This window comes from Anas platyrhynchos, chromosome 8 (assembly GCF_047663525.1).
Source record: "Anas platyrhynchos isolate ZD024472 breed Pekin duck chromosome 8, IASCAAS_PekinDuck_T2T, whole genome shotgun sequence".
Taxonomy (NCBI): Eukaryota; Metazoa; Chordata; class Aves; order Anseriformes; family Anatidae; genus Anas; species Anas platyrhynchos.
The window spans coordinates 38,565,488-38,590,215 of NC_092594.1; the positions used below are offsets into that span (position 1 = coordinate 38,565,488).

The 24,728-nt window shown below is 35.4% G+C and overlaps 1 protein-coding gene across 14 annotated transcripts in view; it reads left to right on the forward strand.

Annotated features, from left to right (window-relative positions):
• The window catches only part of LRRC7 (leucine rich repeat containing 7), a 176,666-nt gene that overhangs the window by 100,224 nt on the left and 51,714 nt on the right, over positions 1–24,728 (forward strand). For 9 of the 14 annotated variants that reach the window (XM_027462559.3, XM_072041781.1, XM_072041780.1 and 6 more), the window contains exons 8-13: positions 13,290–13,353; positions 14,898–14,972; positions 17,958–18,102; positions 18,488–18,560; positions 23,551–23,680; positions 24,072–24,187. In XM_027462559.3, coding sequence (XP_027318360.1) covers positions 13,290–13,353; positions 14,898–14,972; positions 17,958–18,102; positions 18,488–18,560; positions 23,551–23,680; positions 24,072–24,187 — 603 coding nt within the window. The other 5 variants (XM_038182898.2, XM_038182895.2, XM_038182896.2 and 2 more) reach the window with 5 other exon arrangements.

Below are 24,728 nucleotides of genomic sequence, written 5' to 3' on the forward strand. Positions count from 1 at the left end.
TGTCATGTATCTTTCATGAGCATCTTTGGTGATTTATAGAAACATAGTTTTGAAACACTGTCAGATAAAGTTATTTTCCTCTTGTTCCCTATTTCAATACCATTTTGCTTTGACTTTAAGATAAGCACAAACATTTCTAGCTTTTGCCACGTTGAAAGACTGCAGATTTGGTGTTGCTTGGAGTGAGCCAATGAAAGATTCTGAAAGATATTCAGGCGTCTAAAACATCACAATCCATTTTTTTTTTTCAGGTATTAAATTTGATGAATAAAACTGATAATTATTATTTCCATTAATCCTGACGATGGAGTTGTTGGAAGCATTCTTGTGACTTAAGAACATGAGTTCCATTCACTGAGATAACATTTATAATCCTAAGATTCTTACCACCTCCAAAATTCTGTTTTAGGAAGTAGATTTGCAAAAAACACAGTTTGTGTGAAGTGTGTTGAAGTCAATGGAATCAATTATTCATATCAGTTGAGACTATGTCCAGGAACATTTAAATATAGATTTAAAAGCATAACTTCAGACTGCTATTTTTTGAACTGCTGTTCCACTTTCTTCCTGGTTCATTATAAAGATGTAAGCTGTTTCTTGCACTTTGAGATTACAAATGTTTTCATCTTTCATGATGACCTGTTTTCTTTAATGGTAACTCTGGCTGAGTTTAATAAATCATATTCTAAATGACTTAGTACTTTGGCATTACATTATTAAAATATTGCTGGTATTTTAATAAGTAGTTAAGAAACTACTACTACATATCTGCCCATTAGGCTGTTTTAAATTAAATATATTTGCTGCTCAGAGAAGATGCAGAAAAATGCATTTTATTGCTTTCCTGTTACAAGAGTGCTCTTCCAACATCAATAGTGGGTCAAGCTTATCTGAAAAATTGCCATAATTATTCTTTCCTAAAGGTAATAGTGGCAATTTTTTGCCATATCTCCAGTAAGTGACAGTCTGAGAGGTGATACAGCCAGAACTTATAGTTCATTAAACATATACCAGTACTTTTTCTGTCATCTAGGATAATCCTGACATTACTTTAGCTTACGAACTAATGGTTCTAATGAATTATCTTATGAATTAGTGGTTCTTATCTGAGAGTGTTTGTGTTGTGTGCAATTTTAGTGTTTCAAATGGACGAAGGAAAGACACAGAGGAACTTAGAGTTTTGTATGCAGGCTTGTTTCACATACCAAATATTTTTGTATTTATTTATTACTTATTTGTCTAAAAGCTTCCACTTAACAGATATGAAATGGATTTATATTTTCTATCTGACTAGTAGGGTTAAATTTCAGATAGAGAGTTCACAGTACAAAGCGGAGGGAGGGGAAAACATTTTTAACCATGGAGAATCACCGTGGTCCACCTTACACTCATTTTGTTCTCAGTTATACCAGAGCCCTGAGCTCCTCCCAGGACATTGAAGCTAAAGACACGAAGAGTTCAAGCTGACTGTTATTAATGAGATATTAATTTGTGTGCCCAGCTTTCTCGGGTATGGTTGTTTTATGGTATGCAAGGAAATTGCTCAGTATACTCAGGGCACCTTAAGTCAGTGTTAATTCTACGTGATTGAAAAACGTCTGCAGACTAAAGACACCTGTGTGTGGTTGATATGACAACAGGAATTTAAATTTAGAGATGACTACGGAATGCATTGAGAACGGGATGGGGTTTTTACCTGCCATGGCCATTGCAGACTTTGTCTTTCTCCCAGCTGGAACAGGAGACCACTGGGCACGTTACCACCTCGGAGCGTCCGCGTGCCCTGCGCTGTGTTAGCTCTCGGTGTCAGCTTTGAGAAACACCCCAGCCTGATGCCCTGGGACAGCGTGTCTGCCATTCCATAGATCGTCAGATTAAGGATTGATGGTTCTGAGATAAACACCTGTAAAAAGACATCGTCAGTTGTTGCCATCCATCGCTTTATCAAATTGTAGAAACTGTACGTGTGGACGCTGTGGGCTGTGAACTCCAGCAGCATCCCATTTCCCATGAGAGGGGTGGGACAGCCTCGGAAGGGCACTGCGGCAGTGTCACCAAGGCCACCAAGCAGACAGCGCTTAACCTGTGATCGACTTGGGGTATGCAACACATAACCTGGTGTGATCATTTCCCTCAAGCCCTGAAAAATTCACTGTACCATGAGGCATTCTATTCATGTAATCAGAAAAATAAAAAATAATCATGAAAAATGTGTTGTCTCTCAGCTGCTTGTATTTCTGAACGTATGACAAGTGGTTGATTTCCTTTTGAAAAACTGTAGAGTATGTGTGTGTGAATAGATTGCAGTGGTTGTTATTCTTATATCACAGTTATTTTCTGTAGCTGGTCAGTGAGTTATAAACTATTTATATTTGTATTTCCCACTGAAATATATTTGTACGAATATACAAAAGATACCAGTTATGCCCAGCATTTATGCCTTGCAGCTGACTTTTTAGCACATGTGGCTGCTCTGTGCTTCTCCCATTTCAGTGTCTCCAATGGATTGGTTTGGTTCAAGCCCACAAGCTCTGTGTTGTAGCTTGCTTCCTGTTGTTAGACTATGAAACAGGTCTTGCACGTCTGCCATACTTCCAAATGGAATATTATCTTTTTGTCTACCTCCAACAGTCCTCTAATAACTAAATAGGAAGATTGCATTTTGGCCCTGTATTTGCTTGTTTTTTGTTTTTTTTTTTTTTTTCTTTTTAAGCATGGTTCTTGGATAGAAGTCATGGCCAAGTCTCAAGAAGTCTGGCACCTGCTCCCAAGTGCTGTGTATATCAGGCAGCATTAGTTTTCTTGTGATGTTCGCCACAGCCCTGCTGGCAATCAGCCAGTGCAGCCAAAAGCATTGCTTAGTGAGTGGCAACATAACTAATGTGGAGAGCTCGTCAGTAAAGATCTTCCAGATCATAAAAATGATACCCCCAGTTGTAACTCCACCGGGGATTACAGAAGACATCAGCCATTTTACTGAGAAGGCTTAACTGTAATGCGCGTATTTTATATCCAGATATTTCATGTGCTATACAGCAGGGGTTGTCCTTCTGCTTTCACATTTTCTCATGTGCTCCTTGCTGTCTCTGACTCCTTCATCCTTCTTCCTTGATTAACATGTAGATTGTTCTTGTGTCCCATCAGTTTTCATCTCCAATTCATCCTTGTCTATTTCTAGCACATTCCCCTTTCATTTCTCTGTATTTAGCTGTAGAAATATTCTTGGTTTTTATATGTGTTGTTGCTGTCTTCAGGCTGTATTTAAGTAGAAATAGGAATCAAAAGGACTACTAAATAAGAAATGTGTTGAGGATAAATTTATTTGGCTCTTGTTTTTTGGGTTAGCTGACTCAGTTAATTTTTACTCCTCAGGTATTCATTAATGCCCTTTGAACTTGGTTCCTCCTGGTTGATTATTCAGCACCTTAAGTTAGGTCTTCGTCCTGCTCTCTGGCAAAGTAAATGGGAAAGCAGGGCCAAAGCAGCATCTTCAGTCTTGCATGTCAAAAGTAGGTCTCTCTGTAACTTATATTCATTCATTCCACGCAAAACTAGCACATAAGGGTATAAATCAAGTGCTGAATGCTTTAGAGATTTGAATAATATGTTTTATATCCTGATGAAATATAGGAAATTTTTATTCATCATTTAGTAATAGGAAACCTGGAGCCTGCTTCTCCTCTGCCTTCAAAATGTTGGAGACCCAGATCCCAAATACCACTGTGATTTTATATATAAAAACTTGACTAAAATTATTAAAATGTTCAAGTTGATCAGTACTGTAGTATTTACAAATCTGCTCTTTACTTTTCAATGTATTATTACACTGTCAACAAAACAGAAGTTGCCAAGTATATCACTTACCAAATATCCAGCCTTTTAAGCAGAAATGGGGAGGTGACCTTTCTGGCAGTGACTGATGCAGTCAATCTTGCTCTGTTTCAATGGCTTTGAATTTAGATATCCACAATGGATCCTGAGTTCATAATTATTAAAAACAGGTGTATTTGTTATCGAGCATTTTTTATTGTCATTATGTCATCTATGCTACGTATATTTTATGTGAAAATTATGATTGCTTCTTTGTCTAAATGCAGACATCATAGACCACTGAATTAAATCTTTGATCTCATCAGCACCACAGAGTTTAGTGGATGTAAATTTGGCACCGAGGTTTAGTGTTGTATTTACCCTGTAACTCAAACGTTCCAAACCTCACACTTATCTCCAGGAATATTAATTCTGAAATTCTGAAATTCACAGACTGTACAGAGTAACTATGTTTGTTGTTACTTGTATTTTGAATGTTTTTAACTAGATATACATAGAAATTTTGCAAATATGAATTTTATTTGTTCAAGTTTTTCATTGCAATCAGCATTTCAAGGTTAAGAAACACAGATTACTTTCTGGAAGAGGAGCAGTAGTTTAGCTGAGGCCATTTAATCCCACAAGTGGGGATATATGGATATATTTTCTTTTATGTTCTGAAGTGTTCCTCCGGATTTCTCTGAGATAAACAGCATGGCATAGAAAATATCAAATGTGAAAGAAAATTTTTCAATTTTCTGTACCAAAGGAAAGTAGTGATTCAAGTAGTGATTCATAAGCAAAATGGGGTATTTCAGGGTCACGCTGTGAATTGATGTGTCAGGGATTATTTGGCTCCAATGTGGAGGAAAATAGGCCTGTAATATATTGTACAGATACCTTCAAAAATATGATAAGGATGATGGAAACTTTGTTAATAACTGTGTAACATGGTGGTTTGTTAAGGCTCCTAGTAATGCAGTTGAATAATGAATTTGGATGACTACTGGTCATGGGATAAATTTAATTTTTAATGGTGATGCAAGAGACATCTGATGTCATTGGCTTCACCAGACAACTTTGGCATTACTAAAATTCTGCTCAGGCTGCAGAGGGGCTTTGCTGCATGCAAGGGCAGCCCTGGCATCCACAGACACACAGTAACACCTTGCACCAGATGAGGCTGACTCGACTAATTCAGTCCAGAAAGTGGAAACATTCATTAACCCTGGTTTTAACCACGCAAAGCCTGTTTAAGGAAGAAGGTAGAAGAATCCAGGAAGCAGATGCAAACTGAAAAGAGAAAAAAGGATGGTAAAGAAAAAAAAAAAAAGTATAAAAATTTATTTGCAAAGCCTTGATATTACTAGGAGCTTTGCAATGGGTAATAAGGTTACTCTGTGTTCTGTTTATTTATACAATCAGGTAAGCAGAAGCAGATCTGAATAGAAATTTAGAATACGCTTTCCCAATAGTCTTATAAGCTGCATTGGGAAAGAATTTTGTGTGGGAACAAGGATCAAAATTGTGAAGAGTTCACCTTTCTCTGCAATCAGTCAAGCATATCTTCCCAGTTATAGTGTGATTCAAAACTTGGTCCTGAACTGAGAGATTGATTTTAGAGATCTGATCTATATATACCATAAACAAAATTGATTGGAAATTTGTTTCCTATGCATTAAGTCAGAAGTGTCTTTCTAAAATGCTTGCGTATTGTACACAAATATTTTTTCCTGAAATGTTTTCCTATGTGTTTTTATTCTGACTGAATCACAAAAGAGCTTGATTTCCAGTTTCTGTATGTAGGACTTCTGTTATTGTCGTGCTTTTTATTTTAACCCCTTGATAGAATTAGATAAAGTCACCCAAGTCTCCAGTGCCATAGATGAATGGGTTGTGTTTAGACACCTTCTGCACTAGCAGTTCCATCTTTTGGGCATTGAAATTGATTTTTCTCATCTTAGCATCTGAAGATGGAGAGTGTGCCCTTGCCCATCGCCTGAGTGTGTACAGTGGCATGAACAGCAGAGGATGTGGAGTCAGCAGATTTTCGGGCACCAGAAATGGCAGCGTCAGGAGCATCAGCACGAGTAGACTGTGTTGAGGTAGTTCTCCCAAACTATACTATGCAACCAAACAGTTCTGGTATATAAAGGCTGATGAAGGCTGCCTCTTAGTCCAGAATGTTTAATGCAGATTAATATGCTGTCTGCTTTTCCCATATATTTAACTAATGTGTTAATTTTGAGCACATCGCTGCCTTTTGCAGTAGTATTTCTGAGAGCCATGCAGCCAAGGTGACAGCATGCTTTGTGGACTAGCTGCTCCTAACTGTGTTAACGATGAGACCATATGAAAGCAACAAAGCAACACAGTGCCACTTGTGATCAGGGGTTTCTGGGGTTATTTGTTCTTCATGGTCTCTGCTACATTCTCTGATTTGTGGATTGATGTTAAAGATTGCAAAAACGTTCTTACATATGATTTATAACTTTAGTTGAAATAAAGGCTATTTTTGATAGTAACCTCATAAATATATACATATTACAGTCTATGTATAACAATATTTCCTCCAAATAAGTTTTTAATTGAACATATCCTGTCATTATAAAATCTGGATAAAATGTAGATTAAATTGTTTATGACACATTAATTTATACTTGTAGTTCTTTGCTTTCCGTGCCACATGTGTTATATTCAATAAATGATATGCATTGTCTTAAGATTGACTGAAAACTAATAGTGAGATTTCTTTGTAATCCATTAAGTGCTGTAGAAGTAAATATTTCTCTGTGGTTGTATCACGTAATATTGTAGTTCTGGTTAAAACTTAACTGTTCTGCAACAGGTAGACTCTCAACATTAGGTACTAATTTTACAGTGCAACTTCTAAACTGAATAATTAATGAATTGAAAGTTATATTGTAAGTTTTAAAATAGCAGAAATGGAAGGGACTCCTGAATGTGACATTTTTAACAACTTTGCAATAAAGGTTACTGTGTACAACAAAAGTGTGAGAAAATATTATTTGAAATTAATACAGCAGTTATTGCAGTAATGACAACATATTTCCTTTTAGGTGCTTTTTATTTCTTCAGAAAATAAGGGTATCCATTTGTCAGAAAATTGCATAAACATAATCCTTTATGTTGCTCCACAAGGAAATAGATCATGTAACTGTTATAACTTTATCAGTCCTATCTTAGTAGAATTATGACAGAAAAGAACTATGCATTCATTATATAGCAGTATTGTACTGCATCTTGGATCATATTTATGGTTATGTAAATCTAACCTTGTCTCTGACACAACTGCTTTTCACTCATGCCTTTTTACCTACTCGAGATACTTTTATAAATGAGTACAATTCGTTGTATGTAGAAAAAAAATCAGAAATGTGTAAAAGTTCGTGATTGAAGGTTTGAATAAACCTTCACTTAATCACCATTTCATCTCTGTCAGACCAGGATTTTGGTGGTAACACCATGGTTTCTTTGGAATAAGTTGTGGTAGTTGAGTCTTTTATTTATTTATTTATTATGAAACTGTTAATGCAAGATATTTTCCTGGTTATTTGAAGTGTTAACAATCTGTAGAAATGTAACTTCTAAATAAGGCAGCTAAAGCAAACATGCAAGAACATAAGCAAGATATGTTAGATAATGTGTGTAATTACCATGAATTATAATTGATACCACTGAATTCTGTAATGTGAGTTACAGTTGATGGATTATGAATGCTATTAAAACTATTATGAGCAATGTTGATTTTCCACCAAGTATTCAGTAATCTGTCTGAGCTACTCTTTACACTGGTTTTCACACATTCGTTTTTTGAGAACTACAGTCCATTATTGTGTGTAGAACTAAAAAAATGCACCTGATTCTGAACCTACTGTGAGGTCCACTTCAACAGCTGAGAATTACATCTCCTGCATATAGCTCCTGCAGTTGGTTATGAGTGGGAGAATGGATCCAAATGGGATATGGATAAAGATTTATGTGAAAATTTTGGCTGCAAGTTTTATTATCACATTAATTAAATTACATTACATCATTTAAGCAATGAATATTTAACTGAGCATTACTCATAATTGCACCTTTCCTTTTCAACCTTTATAAAATGACCCCACATAAAAAAATATATAATGGATCTTGCAGAAGAAAAATATAAGTAGTTACATGAAAGAGACAAAAATATCACAAGATAATGGAAAATCTCATATGATGTTCCCTTGGGTACATTTGGCAGTGTGCTTTATCTTTGAATACAGCATCAGCTGAATGAAATTAATCTGTCTCCATACAAATGTTGCAGTTTCTGAAACTATTTATTTGACCGTCTTGAGAAATTATGCAGTCATGATTCAAAGCTGTATTTAGAAGTTGTTTTCTATAATGAACTTACAGTATTGCAAACAAACCCTTTAAAGCAGAATTTTTGTTCGAAGGTAGAAGACAGTATGAAATGCACAAGTTTTCCCAAACCTGTTTGTAATTTAAAATTACCCTTCGTTTCATTGTTGATGAATTTCAGAGTTTTACATTTCAAGACACATAATTCCATGCGTGTATAAACAGTAATTATATATGTAAATACCAGAGAAAAGCTGCTGTTCAGCTTCCAGTTCCAGTTAGCAGGTAATTGCAGCCTTGTGGCTGATTATTCTTGGAGCATATTGTTAACATGGGCATGGGGAAACATAATCACTAAAAGCTTTTATTAACTTTAATGCAGAACGGTAAAGCCACAAGTAATACTGCCTTTGAGAGAAAAGTTTTCACTAGAACTGTCTGTTGTAAACATATGTCGCGTTTCCTCATTTTAGCTGTACTAAGTGGTACTTGTGAATGTGCATGCAGCGAATGCTGTAACTGGAAAACTTCTAATGTCTGCAAGTGTAAATAACAATAAACTTGCAATGCTCACTTGACATGCTGAGATGTTTCCTAGGGTATAAACCCTTTGTATGGTACTTAGGAGTGAAACCTGCAGTCAAGATTTGTAATATTTAACTGTTTTTCACAACCCAATCATTCAGGCTGAAAGTGTGGGTACTACCTGACTGCTGAACAAGTGGCTGGCCTTCAGAAGGGTCAGATTGATTTGTTTCAGGCAGAAATACTTTGATTTCCAAAACGGCAACTGGTAAATTGTAGTTGAGTAATTGTAATCATTTTTCATAAGCTGAGTCCAGTCTTGTAAGCACATACTGCCAGGGGTTGCACACATTAGTGTAAAGAATCCTCATAAAGTTAATGAGATTCTTTATGGTAATAAGACTGTCCTTAGTCATCAAGTGTTTGCAATTACCAGTGTAATTACTTTTTCCATTAACTTGACTTAATCTAAAAATTTATATAGAAATTTACAACTTGTATCTAAGTGCCAGAAGTCTAAACTAGGCTAATATTAAATCAATTAAGACACAATGGTGAAAGTTTTAGAAGGAGCAAGTTAGACCAAATGTAAACATTTTCTGGGATTTATGTGTTATTTAAGAGAAAGGGAGTGTAAATGAGCTGATGAGTATGTTGCAGCTTTGTTTTAAAAAATTAGCTTTTGTCTGGCTTTGTAAAATTTCTCTTGGTCTTGCAAGATATTTCCAAAGAGAATCATGGTGCAGTTGGAGGACCAGAGGAGTTAGAACATATTTTTGCTAGAATTTTAATGGAGAGCATAATATAAAACAGAATTTTCTGGGGAAAGGAGTGAAAAATATTCACATTGTCCAGGTGACATCATTATCTTTAGTGTCCTCATCTGTTGTGCCAGTGCAGTGCTTATTGCTTCGTGAATGGCTTCTTGTCTTCCAGATACTTCAACATGTTGAACAGTTACTGTTGAAAGATAAAATATTTTCATTATTCCGTCTGGCTTTATAACAATAATAATTCAAAGTCATAAATACTTAAAGTGCAAAAAGGCAGTAAGAAGCAGATTGGGAATTGGGGAGCATGAATCAAGAGTTATATTACTAACTTAAAAGGGGACTCAGTTCAGAGTATATAAAAAGTCATTTCTGTTTAATAATCTGTGTGCTCAGTCTTGATTAATCATAGTTCTGTTGATAAGTACCGTTTTGGAACAATGTCAGCTTTAACCACTCCATGCTTCAGGCTTAAACTACACCATCTTGTTTTGCATCTTGTAGTCAAAAAATTGCTGTAACTTTCCCATTCAGTTTAGGTGCTAACCCCTCCAGAACTGTGCAGGCAACTACCTCTCATTCTAGCAAACAAAAACAAAAGGTCTCTCTTGCTTTCCTGTCTCAAAGATATCTGTGATTATTGATCAGATAGATGGAAGATGTGGGACAGGAAGAAGAAAAATATAAAGAAACTACCTAGAACAGTGAGCTTGAGTGAGTACTAAATAAATGAACTATCAGAGGACATTAAAAAGATGTTATCGTGAATTAATCTGCACTAGGGTGACTTCAGCATGAAAGATTTTGAAAGTAATCTCTGGCTGTTTTGAGGTATTTCCAAAACACTGTGTGATCAGCAGAAATAAGCTAGTTGCTGAGTCTCAAAGACTTGGCAAGAAGCAGAGATTGTGCAGAACTGGACAAAAAAAAAAAAAAATAAACACCAGTAATAAACACATATAAGAACATTTTAGAAAAGAACAAAGAAAGCACTGAAGAAATCAATAACATAGGAGTGTGACCTGCAGTAATATTACCAGTGGTTTCACAGTACTGATGACATCACCTGCGAAGGATTTGGCATTGCATTTCCCCAAACCATTGTGTAAATTCACTGGCTTTTATACATTATGTTGCTTAAATTTTCTGTGTTTGAAAATACTGGAAATTATGTTACATGAACAATTAAGACCTAGATACAGGAGCTCCTGTCCAAAGGAATTACTTGATTGGTGCAGCAGTGAGCGATTTGCCTAAGAGTCCTAGATGTCTTCTAACAACTTTTCTTTGCAGATCATTAATTTCTATAAAGTACAGAAGCGCATGTGGCACTTGATCTTAAGTTATGACCCTACCATTCATTCATTGAAGTTAATATGAAAGATGGAGAAATGCAGTAGGTCAAAGAGTCTGTTTAATTAAAGAAATCTAATAAAATATATAACTTAAACTTGAGGGCTAAATATTTATCTACCTACTTTTTCATTTTAATAATATATGTCTAGCAGAAAATACTTCACTCTACTCTTGAAAAATGGTAGGGCTTAAAGAGAAGTCCTACAACAGTGATACTATCCTGTCCCAGTTTTGTTCATGGAAATACAGGCAGTAATTAATTTATTAAATTTGAACATTTTCCAGAACAGGGCAGCCACATTGCCTGCTTTTGGAAGGGGTCCTGGCCAGGCTGTCTCCCAGATATGTCCAGGAATTGCTTGGTTAGAGCTAACCCACAGGAGCCAAAGCTGGGTGAGGAAGCACTGGTGCTGAGGCAGCAGAAGGGAAGCTGTGAGCCAGCACCCCAGGGCACTCCCTGGCATCTTGCACCACTTGCACAGCAGCAGCTCGTGCGGCCCTGGCAGACTTAATGCCTGAAATGCCTTGTTTAGTGCAGAATTCTCATTATCAGGCCTGGAGGAATATGATCTCATTATTCCATTTTATTTTCAAAATGAATAAAATCTGCGTGTAATATTTATAAAGCTATTTGGTTTAAATTTAATAACCTCTTTAAATATAACACATCGAGTGCACTATTTGAAATCATTTACTTACTTTAAAAGTCAACCATCGTAAACCATGAAGATCAATATATTCAAATGAGGACACTGCTCTTACTCTCTAATGTCATAGTAATGTTGAATGCAACGTCCTAATCTTAATTTCATAAAACTATGAGATTCTCACAGTTTGGGAAGGTGTGAGGTAGCAATAGTTCATATCTATCAGCGTATAAATCAGCCTTAGAAGAATCTTTTTTTTTTTTTTTTGGTCCAGTAGGAGCAAAGTTGTACGTTACACTACAGCAGAACATCCACTCCAATGGAAGAAATCACCGCACTGCCACCCTTCTGGCATGTTCAGTCCTTCAGCTCGTGTTAAGAAGTTGCTCAGCAATTTTCCTTCCATTTTGAAAATATCTTTGCTGCTTTGGGATTACTTCTTTGAGTCAGTGCCCATGACACATTCTCAGTATAGTTTTTAAAAGTTCCGTGTATTTTTAAAAGCTTACCTATATTCAAAACTGGTACATTAAATACTTTTCAGAGTCAGTCCACATATGGTGTGACATGTGCCTTTATAGGTCTAAGCTATACTAGAAATAACCTTTTTTTCCTCACAGCACAAATCCGGAGGTAAACTTGGGAGATTTATTCCATTTAGTTCAATAAATCAGGAATTTCATCAAGTCGTTTTTAGTCATTTTTCATTTTTCCTCTTATTTCACTGTTTGAGTCACCTGAGCCCAGACAATGAAAGTGCCTTTGTGGCTGTTATGTGGTGATCAGCTGCAGACATAAATCCCGATTATTCGTCATTTAAAGCCCTTTTGGGTTTATCGTGCATATTTGCTACTTACTTTTGGTTCAGTTTCACACGATGCATTCTTACTTGTCTCTCCTTCCTAATGCTGTGAAGAGGATAAGCTGCTTTGGTTGATGTTGCTGTCACCCTGGCTTTTGCAGCCGTGGCTGCGTGGAGCCTGTCTCGCCCCGGTGGGGTCCCATGCAGCACCATGCAGCACAGCCACGGACTGCACAGAGAAATCCTTGCCTAGGTGTGCCTTGCAGCATGTTAGAGGCTTGAATCTCAATCTGATTGTTTAATTAGAAAACTCTTTTCTGTTTTTCATCCACTATTTTTTTCCTAAGCTACTGGAAGACAGTGAGTGTCACTAAATGCCACCGAGTACCGTTGCTTGTTGGTGTGAGTTAGTTTCCTCATGACCAAAACAGAAGCCCTGTTTCAGGTCACCCATACAGCAGCCCCAAGAGGAGAGGACCCCATGGGCTCAGGGCAGTCTGTTAAACCAACACAAGGACCCCAAACAGCCTCAGCTCAGCTCCAGCTGTGCAGCGTGCAGCTTTGTGCTTCTCCTTGTCACAAAAATGTTTTCGTATCATGGCTGAAGTTAGATGCAGTTTCAGGGACATAACAGGCATCCTTTGTACTTTTGCTGTAAAGAGAATAAATACTTTTTAGTAGTTTATAAAGAAGTTGATCATAAATTTACAAATGTAGATGTCATGATTTATATTATTTTCAATTGCTTATAAGTGAGTCATTTTCCTTGAGCAATTATGCAAAATTATAGCAAGATTGTATGTTCATTTTTATATTAAAATATTTGTTGCTCTCTTAGCAGTTCTAGAACTTTAGCTAATGTCAGAAAGCTAAAGTGCATTGTTCTCATCTGCAATAATGTCCAGCTGATGTAACTCTTCTTACAACAACAATATCATCTGAGCTTTTTTCTTCCCTAAGTAAAATTTGACTGACTGCTCCCAAGGAAAAATTTCATCTTAGAAATTTCCTAATCTGTTACAGGTCAATGCATAAACTGACTCAACTGGAGAGACTTGATCTGGGCAATAATGAATTCTCTGAGCTGGTAAGAAATGCCTTTTTTTAGTAGCATGCCAGTGTGGTTTGGATGCTCTGTGCTTGGGAGATTAAATTTTTACTTGAAAGGCATTACGGTATTATGGCCACACGTTATGGTCACATTTACCTGTAAAATAGATTTGTTGTCTTCCATGAGGTCAGCATTGATAAAGCAGTACACTACATCTGCATCAAGCTTCTGCAGCTCAGATCAAAGCAATTCTCATTCTCAGCTGGTTGCTACTGTTGGACTACTTCAGTGTGAGATGAATTGGTGATCTTACTGTAAATACCCATGTTAATTACATATCCTTAAAATCTAGCATTAAATCCCAAATATATTAGAAATTACTTTTAGCAGAAGTAATTTTTATTTTTTTATTTTTTTTATTTTTTTTTTTGCACCAAAAGCAGTTTCTGTCCCTAACTAAACTCTAAGAGGTAACTCAGGTTCCCTGGGATAGAATGGCTTTCAGGAATTTTCCCCGTTCTTAGTATAGAAAATAATCAAGTTGCTGTTCCCTTCAGGGAAGTTTTTACAATGTCTGCAATGTCTGTAGGAACTGACACGTCTCAGAAACAGTATGAGGTCAGTATGAGGTCCTAGGGTGTTAGACAGATACATTTTTTCTAGCTATGTTTAATAATTCTGGTGAAATAGTACTACAGGCTTTTCACATGCTAGAATCTGGTTCATTCTGAATCAAGTATTTTATCAGTTTCTGGCAGACTTTGAAAAAAACTCTAACTTTACAGAGTTAAGGCAAATTGAAAGTCTTGTTTTACCTGTGAAAATTGTGTTTCATCAAAAAGAAAAATACTGGTTAGGCTGAAACAAGGAAATGTTGGTGACCTGATAATTCTTGATTTTCACAGCTGTAATGAATGAGAAATGATTTGGGGGAATTGCCCTTTTCTGTTTCTCTCACTGACATCTATAATGTTGAAAAAAAATAGAACATCCGATTAAAGCTTAATATTACTGTAATTTTAAGGTTTGATCGTTGTATGCTGCTGTTTTAACTACTGAATATGACAATTACAGACATTAAATAGTTCATAAATGTGGTATATTCAGGAAAGCGTTCAGGAATCAGCCTTTGTTAAGCTATTTTTGAGACCATAAATTATGTAAAAGGCAGAGTTTAACATGTGCTGCAAGATGAGATTTGGTCTTTCTTCTCAGCAGATTGTTTCTAAAACTCCACATTTTTCACTTCGCTTATTTGCTTTGTTCATAAATTGCATACTGCCAATAAACTACTTAGAACAAGAGCTTCTAAGTTCTTTGTATTTATTTCATTTCCAAAGGTTTCTTACATTTCTTCTTACAAGTTTTTAAAAAGAGCAATAACATGTAAAGTCAGTTCATTTAATATACTGTTTGTTTCATTATCTATCTGAGAGTGTGATGGGTGTTTAAAAAAAAAAAAAAAGAAAAAAAAAAGAAAATGGAGGGAATCTTTCTGTAAGAAAATACTGATTTATTTAACTAAAAATAACCAACAGGTTTATGTAACTGTCCATAATACTATCTATTCTTTTCCTCAGCCTGAGGTTCTCGAACAAATACAAAATCTAAAGGAATTGTGGATGGACAATAATTCCTTGCAAATACTACCTGGGGTATGAAATTTTATTTCATGTAATCAAATCTGTTAAGCTAATAATTAACTATTTACCCTGCAGTAAATGAATGTATGTGCATTTCTTGAATGGGTGCATATTCCTAGTTAAAGTTAGTTAATTAAAGTGAATTAGTTATTATCAAAAAATAATATAGTAGCCATACCCTAAAAGCAGACATAAATATGAAGACCTTTTAAATGTTGTGTTATTGCGTGATAGTGTCTAAATGGGAATGTGCCTGTTTTATTTAAGCCTCGTGTAGTTTTCATTGTGAAGGGAGATTGTTTACTGTTGTCTTCTCAGACACCATACATTAACTAGCAGTTTTATAAAACCCTACTTGACTTTTAAGAAGGAAGAGGAAATATTAAGTAATCTAAATAAAATTAAAGAAAACATGAAGTATGTACATGTTTAACTATACTAGAAGTGACTGAGACAGTGGGATGAAGATAGAACTCTAAAAGCATTCCATTTAGAAAAAGAACAATAGCTATTTAAAAATCTAGCCATTGGGGTCATGGATCTGTATTAGTGCTGTTTCTGAGTTCTTGCTACCCCATGATAGAACTTGGATATTTATTTTTTTTCAGTATTTATTGACATAAATAATTTGATACTAATAAACAATGACTGGGGAAAGAGATCCCAGTCATTAACCTTTTTCCACACAGGTAGCAGATCTTATGTTTCACATAATGATGCTCCACTGTGCAGGGAACTTTTAGAAATAGATCTAGCATAAAAACGTTTAGGTGTTGTAAGGAGAAGTGGTATGTCCTCTTTCAGCTTTGAACATTTATTAATCAAAATTCAATTTTCTTCATTGAACAAGGACTCTTTTTAATCTAAAATAATTTAGGATCATTTTTCATTTTGTGTTAAGCAGGATGTCTCCACAGAAAATGGTCATTTTCAGTCACTGTACATATGTCCACTTTTGGAAAACTTTGTTAGTGGAAAAAAATAAAATAAGATTTAAAAAGGGCTAATTTTGAAACCATTTGTTGATTCTGATACCAACTGGAGATCAAAAACAGACATGTTACAGTATTATTACTGCAGCGTAACTGAGTAGAAGAAGTCACCTATACAAGAGGATGTGGGCATAAGTATTTTAACCATTATTCTATTTCTTTTCTGATGACAACGAAATTGGTTAATATATCCAGTGCTAAAATGTGTTCCAGACACAGTCCTGCTGAGCTATCATAAACCCTAGAGAGGGTGTTCAGAGCTGAAGGTGTTCTGTAGATCTTGGAACTGAGTCCCAAGAAACTTAATTATCTTCAGGGAATAATTTGTCTCTACTAAATCTGATTCTAGTAAGAACAATGTTTTATGAAAACATTCTCCAAGACAGGCTGTTTAAAATAGTTAATACTAGCCTTAAATTTTGACTTCTGGAATTAGAAAGGAATTACTAACTGGTAATTGATTTGAAGATTTAGAGATTTGTCAGGTTTCCAGTGTTGATAATTTGGTTTAAAAAAAAAGTAGTCTGTGCTAGAAACAAAGATTATATTCAACTGTTAGAATGGCAAAGATTGGGTTGAAAGGGAGATTTTTCCCTTTTTACAACTCAGATCTGAATAATGATAATAGGAAACTGCCTACTTAGAAGCAGAGAGCAGGTATCAGCAAGGTAAGAGATGAAAGCAAACTACATTCATATTGTTTGACAAATAAAGCTGTCTAAAATTATTAGCCTTTTTCATACGTACAGTGGATAACCACTAAAAGTATATGTAAATAACTTAAAAAAAAAAAAAAAACAAACTTTTGTAGAATCCATACAATTTCATAGGCAATTGCCATGGTCTACCCAAAGCTGTAAAGTTCTCTTATAGACCATAAATGTTCATTCACATGTTTTGAAATGTAATTTTGATATTGCTCATTTTACTTTGTAGCAAGTCTGTACTTTCTGTGGAAAACAAGTAATTCACATTAACACTTTGTGTTAATTAACCTTTTATTATTCTTTGTGTTAATGTGAATGCAAGGCACTGCAAGCAGATGGCAACTTCTAGTAATGGTATTGTGCTGCCTTATCTCACTCCTCCTTTGCAATCATATCTGTGCCATTTGGTTGTAGATCCAGCTCATTCACTGTAAACCCAGCAGTGATATCTCTGTGCTGTTCCACTTGTAGGCTTCAGTATAGGAAAAACAACAGCACCTTCTTTTGTTGATTTTTTTTTGGGTGAAATTTCATGTCTAGAATGAAGTGACCATCTTGTGGTAATGAATCAAGAAGCAAATTACTTCTATAGCTTCAAACTTTTGCATGATAAACAGATTATCAAAGAAATTAGGGAAGAATTTCTGTCATGTTACTCATCGATGTTATAGCAGCAATTAAACACTGCATTCACAAAGTATACTGCTGGGATTAACCTCTTATAATTGAGCTATGAATATCTGAAGTCTAATTTTAGATTTTATCAAATGTAGACAATCAGTATGATACAGAAAAGCATTGCCTGCATATCTAGCCCCAGTGGCCTGCTGGTACAAGTAGACGTGAATTGCGAGTAAATGTCTCTTGGCTCTGTGTCCAAGTGAAGAATTAATAGAGCTGGATGACTTGGAGAACTCAAACTTTCAGCAGATTTAATGCCCCTGGAACACATGAATTAGTGTGGCATGTGTCACTTAGGTACAGCTGACTTACAGAATTAAAGGCTAGTTTAACCACAACGGATAGCATCTTAATAGGCCTTAGAATTTTCACCTGATCTCTTGAAAAGTCACAGAGAAACTAATTTTCAGCTCTGTCCCATAGTTAAACCTTTGTTTTTGCAGCTTCCTGAACCATGAGGCTATTAGACCACTACTGATGCTGCTTTGGTGAAATAAATAAAAAAGCATGTTGTGAGAACTAAATATAAATCCATATTACAGTTGTTTGTCTTTAAATTTAGAGGTGGGCAAGCAGTTTCTATCTGTTCAAGTAACACTTTGTAACATGCTATTAAGTCTATAGGGAAGTTAAAACAGCTCGTGTACCTGGATATGTCAAAAAACAGGATAGAAACTGTTGATTTGGACATATCAGGATGTGAAGGACTTGAAGATCTCCTGTTGTCATCAAATATGTTGCAGCAACTGCCAGACTCCATAGGTGAGAACTCCACAGCTCATGTTTTTATAGTTGAGGAATTTTTTTTTTTTTTTGGTTGTTATGAGACTTCATGATAATTCATAGACAACTAGAAATACTGCACTTCCTAGACAGATAGGATACTATTCCTATTTTTTTTCTTTTCATTTTTTTTCAAGACTTCAGAAATATACCTAATATTTTACTTGTTGCCATCCAGTTCAACATTTAATCTGTGCTTCATTTTGATGAAACATATTTTCAATGGGACAAGAATGTGTTTGTATACTGTATTTTTTCTAAAATCTAGACCTAAATTATTTAGTGTTAGGCATCATTGCTTATTTAAGAATATTGGAGAAAGTGAAGATATTTTTCTATTACTCCCTTCTTTTCTGTTTTGTAGGACTGTTGAAAAGGCTGACAACTTTAAAAGTAGACGACAATCAGCTTACAATTCTGCCAAATGCAATTGGAAAGTGAGTATAAGTCTCAAGTTTTTCAACATTAAGAAAAATTTGTTTTCCCTTCTGTTTGTGGAACGTATTTTTCCTGAAACCAAAGTAAGACAGAGAAGATGTACTGAATTACAAAGTAATTTCAAAATGTGAGCCTAACATGCAGCTTGTAACATTTACACTTGGAGCAACACCATTACTGTTGTGGACTTACACTGGCATAAGTGACGGGAAGGTGAAGTGTATCATATTTTTCAAGACAAAGAACAAAGAGTTATCTTCTGTATGAATCACTTGTAATTTGGATGATTAGAGCAACAAAAGTATAAGAAATATAAGTATTTGGGGCAATATGTCTGTTTCCATAGCAACAGCTAGGACTTGATGCTGGAAAGAAAATGGCTGTAAACCTCATGTGTATGAAGATACCTGAAAATATTGAAGTCACATAAATGGAAAAGTCACGACAATTTCAGAGGTGTATACATCAAAATGTTAAAGTATTCTACAAGTAAACTTATTATGAAAAGCACTAATGATGCCCTTTAGATATCATTTTGTCAGATATTACATGATCATTGGTACAAAATTCTGTTGTGTTGCTGTGTGCAGAGCTTTCCTCTATGGTCTTGAGTTTACTGCCTAATGAAATCCACAATTTATTGTAAACTTCAAGGCACCTGTCAAGGCAGGTTCAAGCCTGTTTCCAAAACTATACAAAGAACCACCTACTTCCAAGTATGACTATTATTCCATACACAGAAATAGGTGGTTCTTTATATTGTTTCATGCAACATATATCCCTTTCTAGCAGAAGATATCTTTAACATTGGCATTTTTGTAGGATACCCCTTCCTCTACATATTTTACATCTGTAATTCAATCTAAACTGGCATTAAGAAAAAAAAATCAGAATGCAGGGTCTTTGGCCACCTTTTACAGCTCTTGCATTTTCATCCTCCTCTTTACACCAGTATTCATGCAGAAGGAACAGAGTTCAGCCTAAAAAATGATTGTCTGTCTGGTGTGACTGAACACTTAGCTATACCAATCCCGTGCTGTCAGCACAGAACATGGGGAAAGGGGCAGGCACTGTCTCTGGCATCTGTGCACAGAGTTGCACTGAGGCTCTTTGCCTGTTCTTACAGTCCAAAAACTATTCTCTCTTCAGCGAGTTCTAGCTCAACAAACCCCTTCATTGGGAGTATTTTTCTTAAGCCAGTGCTGTTGTGAGCCTTCCAAAATTAAAGCCTGGAAAGCTTTTGGAACTTGTTCAAGAATATGATCGGACAGTGAGGTCTCTAGAATAGAAATGAGCTCTAACCTCTATAGCTATTGCTTCTCCTGCAGCCATTTTATAGTAATATTTTCAATAATAATTTAGTTATTTATATGACATTCAGGAAAAGAAAATCCAAATTTGTGAACTATGAAAACTGTAACATCTGAAAGCTGAGGTTTGGCTTGCCATGCTCTACTTCTTGTAGTGCCTTTAGATTTATGTGATATTAATGATGTGTAGTAAAAATTGGTTAAGTGAATGACAAAAAGAAAATCTTGTTGTGTAGCAATAACTTCTGACTGTGAAAGCTCATAAGGCTCAAAGTTATATGCAAAAAGGTTGATATAATGTCGAACATTATCTTTAATAATTTTGAGAATCATTTTTATAACCTGTTGTGACAATGCTTTCTTACTGATTGTTCAGATTGATTCAGATTGAAAAGGATTCCCTCTTTTTTTTTCTTTTTCTTTTTTTTTTTTTTTTTTTAATATCTGGTCAGAATTGTTTGTTGTGGATCCATAATTATATTTGAAGAGTTGCTTACTGCTGCTCTAAAAGGTGTATTTGTGGAACACTAGGTTAATCATCTAATATTATCACATTATTTTTGAATGATTGGTTGTTTCTTTTAAACGAAGTACTTTCCCTCATTTAATGAGGACAGTGTCTCCCACATCAAAATGAACTTCCTTTCTCTGACTCATCCATTTGGATAGTTTCCTACTGGGTCTCTTTCTCCTGAATGATAGTCATAGTACCCACTGCAGAGTGTATTATTGTCACACAAAGATTAGTGATGTGGAGGAGGGAATTCTCCCTCCAGGGACCAATTTCATGATGAGACACAGAGCACTTCAGCACTGCCTGAGTCAATGTTGTTAGCAGTGAGCCACCACCCTCATTTTTGGCAGTCTTCTTCAAAGGGCAAGCCTGTAAGTGGCATTTAGAGTTGAACCCTGCAGTATACTATGCACAGTAGACCTACCTTAATAAAATGTTTAAGCATGTGTTTATCAGAGGATTTATATCGATTATGTACTTTACAAATCAGACCCAGGGACTGGAGATTGCATGTACAGGACCTGAGCAAATGCCCATTCTCCCACTTTCTGGGTAGGAAGGTCATGAGGAAGGTTGTACCCCATACGTAGGTAATGGTGCAGTAACTCAGGAGCCAGCATATTGTGTCAGATGAGTGTTTCGTATATGTTTCTAGTCAACACCATATCTGACAATATCGGATGCTGCAAAGGAAAGTGCAAATTTCTGTTCCTGGATCTACAGAATTCCTTCTGCTTGCTGTTGAACAGATAACAGTGGGTGTGTCTAATATCTGCGATTTAGGCTGCTGTGGCTGTCGAGAGAAAAAGTCTGTGACTGTACAAAATGGGGCTGAGACAGGCTGGAACTACTCTTCTATTCATGGCAGACTTCATTCTCCATGAATGTCTCCTTACTAATCTGCCTAAAAATATTCTTCATCTACCTTAGGACACTGCTGAGAACTACCCCATTTTAATGGGTGCCAAACGGAGTGGCAGGTTCATATCTGATTATTGCCTGTTCTTCTTTAAATCTATAGAGAAAAATCTGAATTTAGCCCGAGAAGACATTAAAGTTAATGACATTTTAGCTAAATTAGCATGATTGTAATTATAGCTGTTATTCTCAACATACTGTTCATCAAGTCATGGTGAATGAAAAATCACTTTCTGAACTACGTATTATTTAACAATGGTAGTTACAGAGATAAATTATATTTCCATGGGGACTTTGTTGTTTTTATTGTGGCCATCTTCAATTGTCTACTGATGATGTCATCGGGGAGAAAAGAGGCTGAGAATGTCTGTGCCAGACAATATCTTTCAAATAAAACTATTGTCTGATAAAGTCATTCTTTGCTGTCATAGAAACTTGCACAGTTACAGTTCAGAGAATCAGAGCTTCCGATTTCCATTGGAAATGTAGTTGTTCAAAATTAGTTTATCTATTTTCAAGCTTTTCTGATAGTGTTATCATCAGTAAAAGGAAGAATATGCACATCTTTCAATTTAACAAGTTTTCAAGTTGGACTTCCATCTGTCAAAGCACGTATTCCGTATGAAGTAGTTGAACACGTCTGGATTATGCCTTTACTGAAATTGGTTTGTAACTAGTTTGAAATAAATTAGGTAGATGCAAAGCTTATAATAAAGAAAAGCTAAAACCTAGCAGGGCTTTTGGAAATATTCCATGCATCTCTTGCACTAATCGCTGTATGACTCACTTTGGCTTTTCAGTCTACTGAAACACAGCAATTATAGGAAAGTTCTGAGAATTCCTTGTAAGGAGTATCTATTTCTGGTTTCACATTTGATAAAATCTGAAGGTTAAAAGACCATTTTTACTTTTTTTTTTGAGTTAAGAAAATGGGATAAAGGTAAGTTAGACATACAGTGAAGGTCTAGTCCGGCAGCTGTGACTTGTATATGCATATGTGTACCTGTATGTATACATATATGTATATATATGCACAGGTATATGTACATGTATATGTATATACAGGGCTTGTAGCATGGGTAAACTTTTTATTGGATCTACCAACACATTTGGAAAATGCTTCTGGGCATCTAGTCCCTTTGTAAGTGGACAGGGAGATGTTGTTAATTATAGAACTTGAGAGAAAAACATAGTACATGTGGAGCAAAAAAAGGGCCAGCAGAAGTGGGGAGTGATGGCAATAAAACGCAGAAGTATGCCGTATGCTAGTTCTGTGCACTTGAAAGCTGTATTTCTCTATGTATACCAATCTTGGTGATACAATGGGCTATGGATAACCTGGGCTATTTAGCTCAGCAGAGGACTCTGACTCTATTTCTTCCTCTTATTTGAAAATATGATTGCATGGAGGAAAGTTCAAGCTTCCTCACAATTTGACAGATACAACAACATACGGAAGGGAATAAAAGACATTAATGGAGATTATTTCATTTTTTTATAAAGGGAGAACTTGAATCTTAGGAGATGACTTGTTTTGGTCTACTTTGTTTCAGTCCTTGCCATACAGATACCCTTTTACGATCGCAGTTTAGCCAGAACTCTCAATACGTGAAAGATAAGCACTTGTACAGAAGCTGTGTGTGACTAAAGCAGGCTGAGATTACTTTGCTGAGTTTGGATCCAAGTTCATTGTTTTCACTACTGATCTGTTTTAGAAATGATGTCAAGTGCATCAGTTGGAATGTACCTGAAGGCAAATTCTGCATCTTTTTTTTTTTCCTTTTTGCTCACCACTGATATTTCTTTAGCTGTTTTATGTCTTTGTATGTATATAAATTTATATAATGTATAAATTTATATAACGTATATAAATTTATATAACGTATATAAATTTATAAATACTATAAATTTTTTGTTTGACTCTTCAGTTTAGTATGAATTGCCCTGATCATTGTGAATTTGGAATACCTGGAATACATCCTCACTTCAAAACATAAGAATGATAATATGGGAAACTAACAGGTTGTTCTTAAACTGTCCTACCACTTATGACTGATAAACAGTGTTCCTAGTAGTTCTTAAAGTTGTATTATTACAGACTTCTAGGGAAATTTGCAATAAAGTTTCCATCTTCAGGGTATGGCATCTGTAGAAGTGTGATGGTTTTAAACTTTCAAAGGTTTTAGATTGTTATTTTTTATTACCTAACCCTTGTACAGCATCTAACAACTACATTTACAATTTCAGTTTATCTTTATTAGAAGAATTTGACTGCAGCTGTAATGAGTTGGAGTCCTTACCTTCAACAATCGGTTACCTTCACAACCTGAGGACGTTGGCTGTGGATGAGAATTTCCTTCCTGAACTACCCAGAGAAGTGAGAAGCTGATCCTGTTTTTAAATTAGATTTAAATGGCTTTTGGTAGGCCTAAGACTTCATCCATACTATGATAAAATGTCTCTTAAAGCAGTTATTTCTGCGTAGTGTTGAATACCAAATCTTTCTTACATACTCTATAGTAAAATAATAAAAACTAAACTAGTAAACTCATGTAAAGATGAGAATATCACTCAGAAGTTCAAGTAATGTAGTGCATTTCCCTGAGATTTCTGACAAAGAAGAATAATATTTTCTGACTTTGGATACTGTATTTTCTGTTCTTTGTTATTTATAGGGGGAAAAAATGGCCACCCTCTGACATAAAATTAGTGATAATAAATTTTACCAAAATCCTAACATTTAAATTTTTTTTTTTCCATTCCCATAGATTGGAAGCTGTAAAAACGTAACGGTGATGTCTCTGCGCTCCAACAAGCTGGAATTTCTTCCTGATGAAATAGGTCAGATGCAGAAGCTAAGAGTGTTAAATCTGAGTGATAACAGGTATAGTTCACATAATTTTCCTAACTCACGTCACAAGAATTTGTTTTAAAAGAATAGATAATTCTCTCTAGGTATTGTTAAAATACATTTATTTAAAATATATGAAAGTATATGAAATACATAGAAATTATATTTATGAATACTTTAAGTATTTAAACTATATATAAAATTTCTTTTTTTTTTTTTAATCTTTATGGTTTGGTTTTAATTGCATAATATCCAAAGCAAAACTTGAATGTGGTGAGCATCTGGGTCTCGGTGTGCTTTCAGAGATGAAAGACTGTTTACTTATATTATCACCTGTAATTTCCACGTGAAAGCGTGATGTTTGGTTTTAAAATTGTATATAACTTTATAATATTTAGTGTTGTGCCCTGCTCAAAAAATTGTGACAAGCTGTTATATAGGAGATCAGTAAGTGCAAACATACTACATGTTACCCTGACCCCACTGAAATCAAAGAAAATGTTCTGTTTCCTTCAGCAGGGCAAAAGTGTTGTCAAACAAAAACACAACCCAAACACCAGATTCTGTGTTCTCA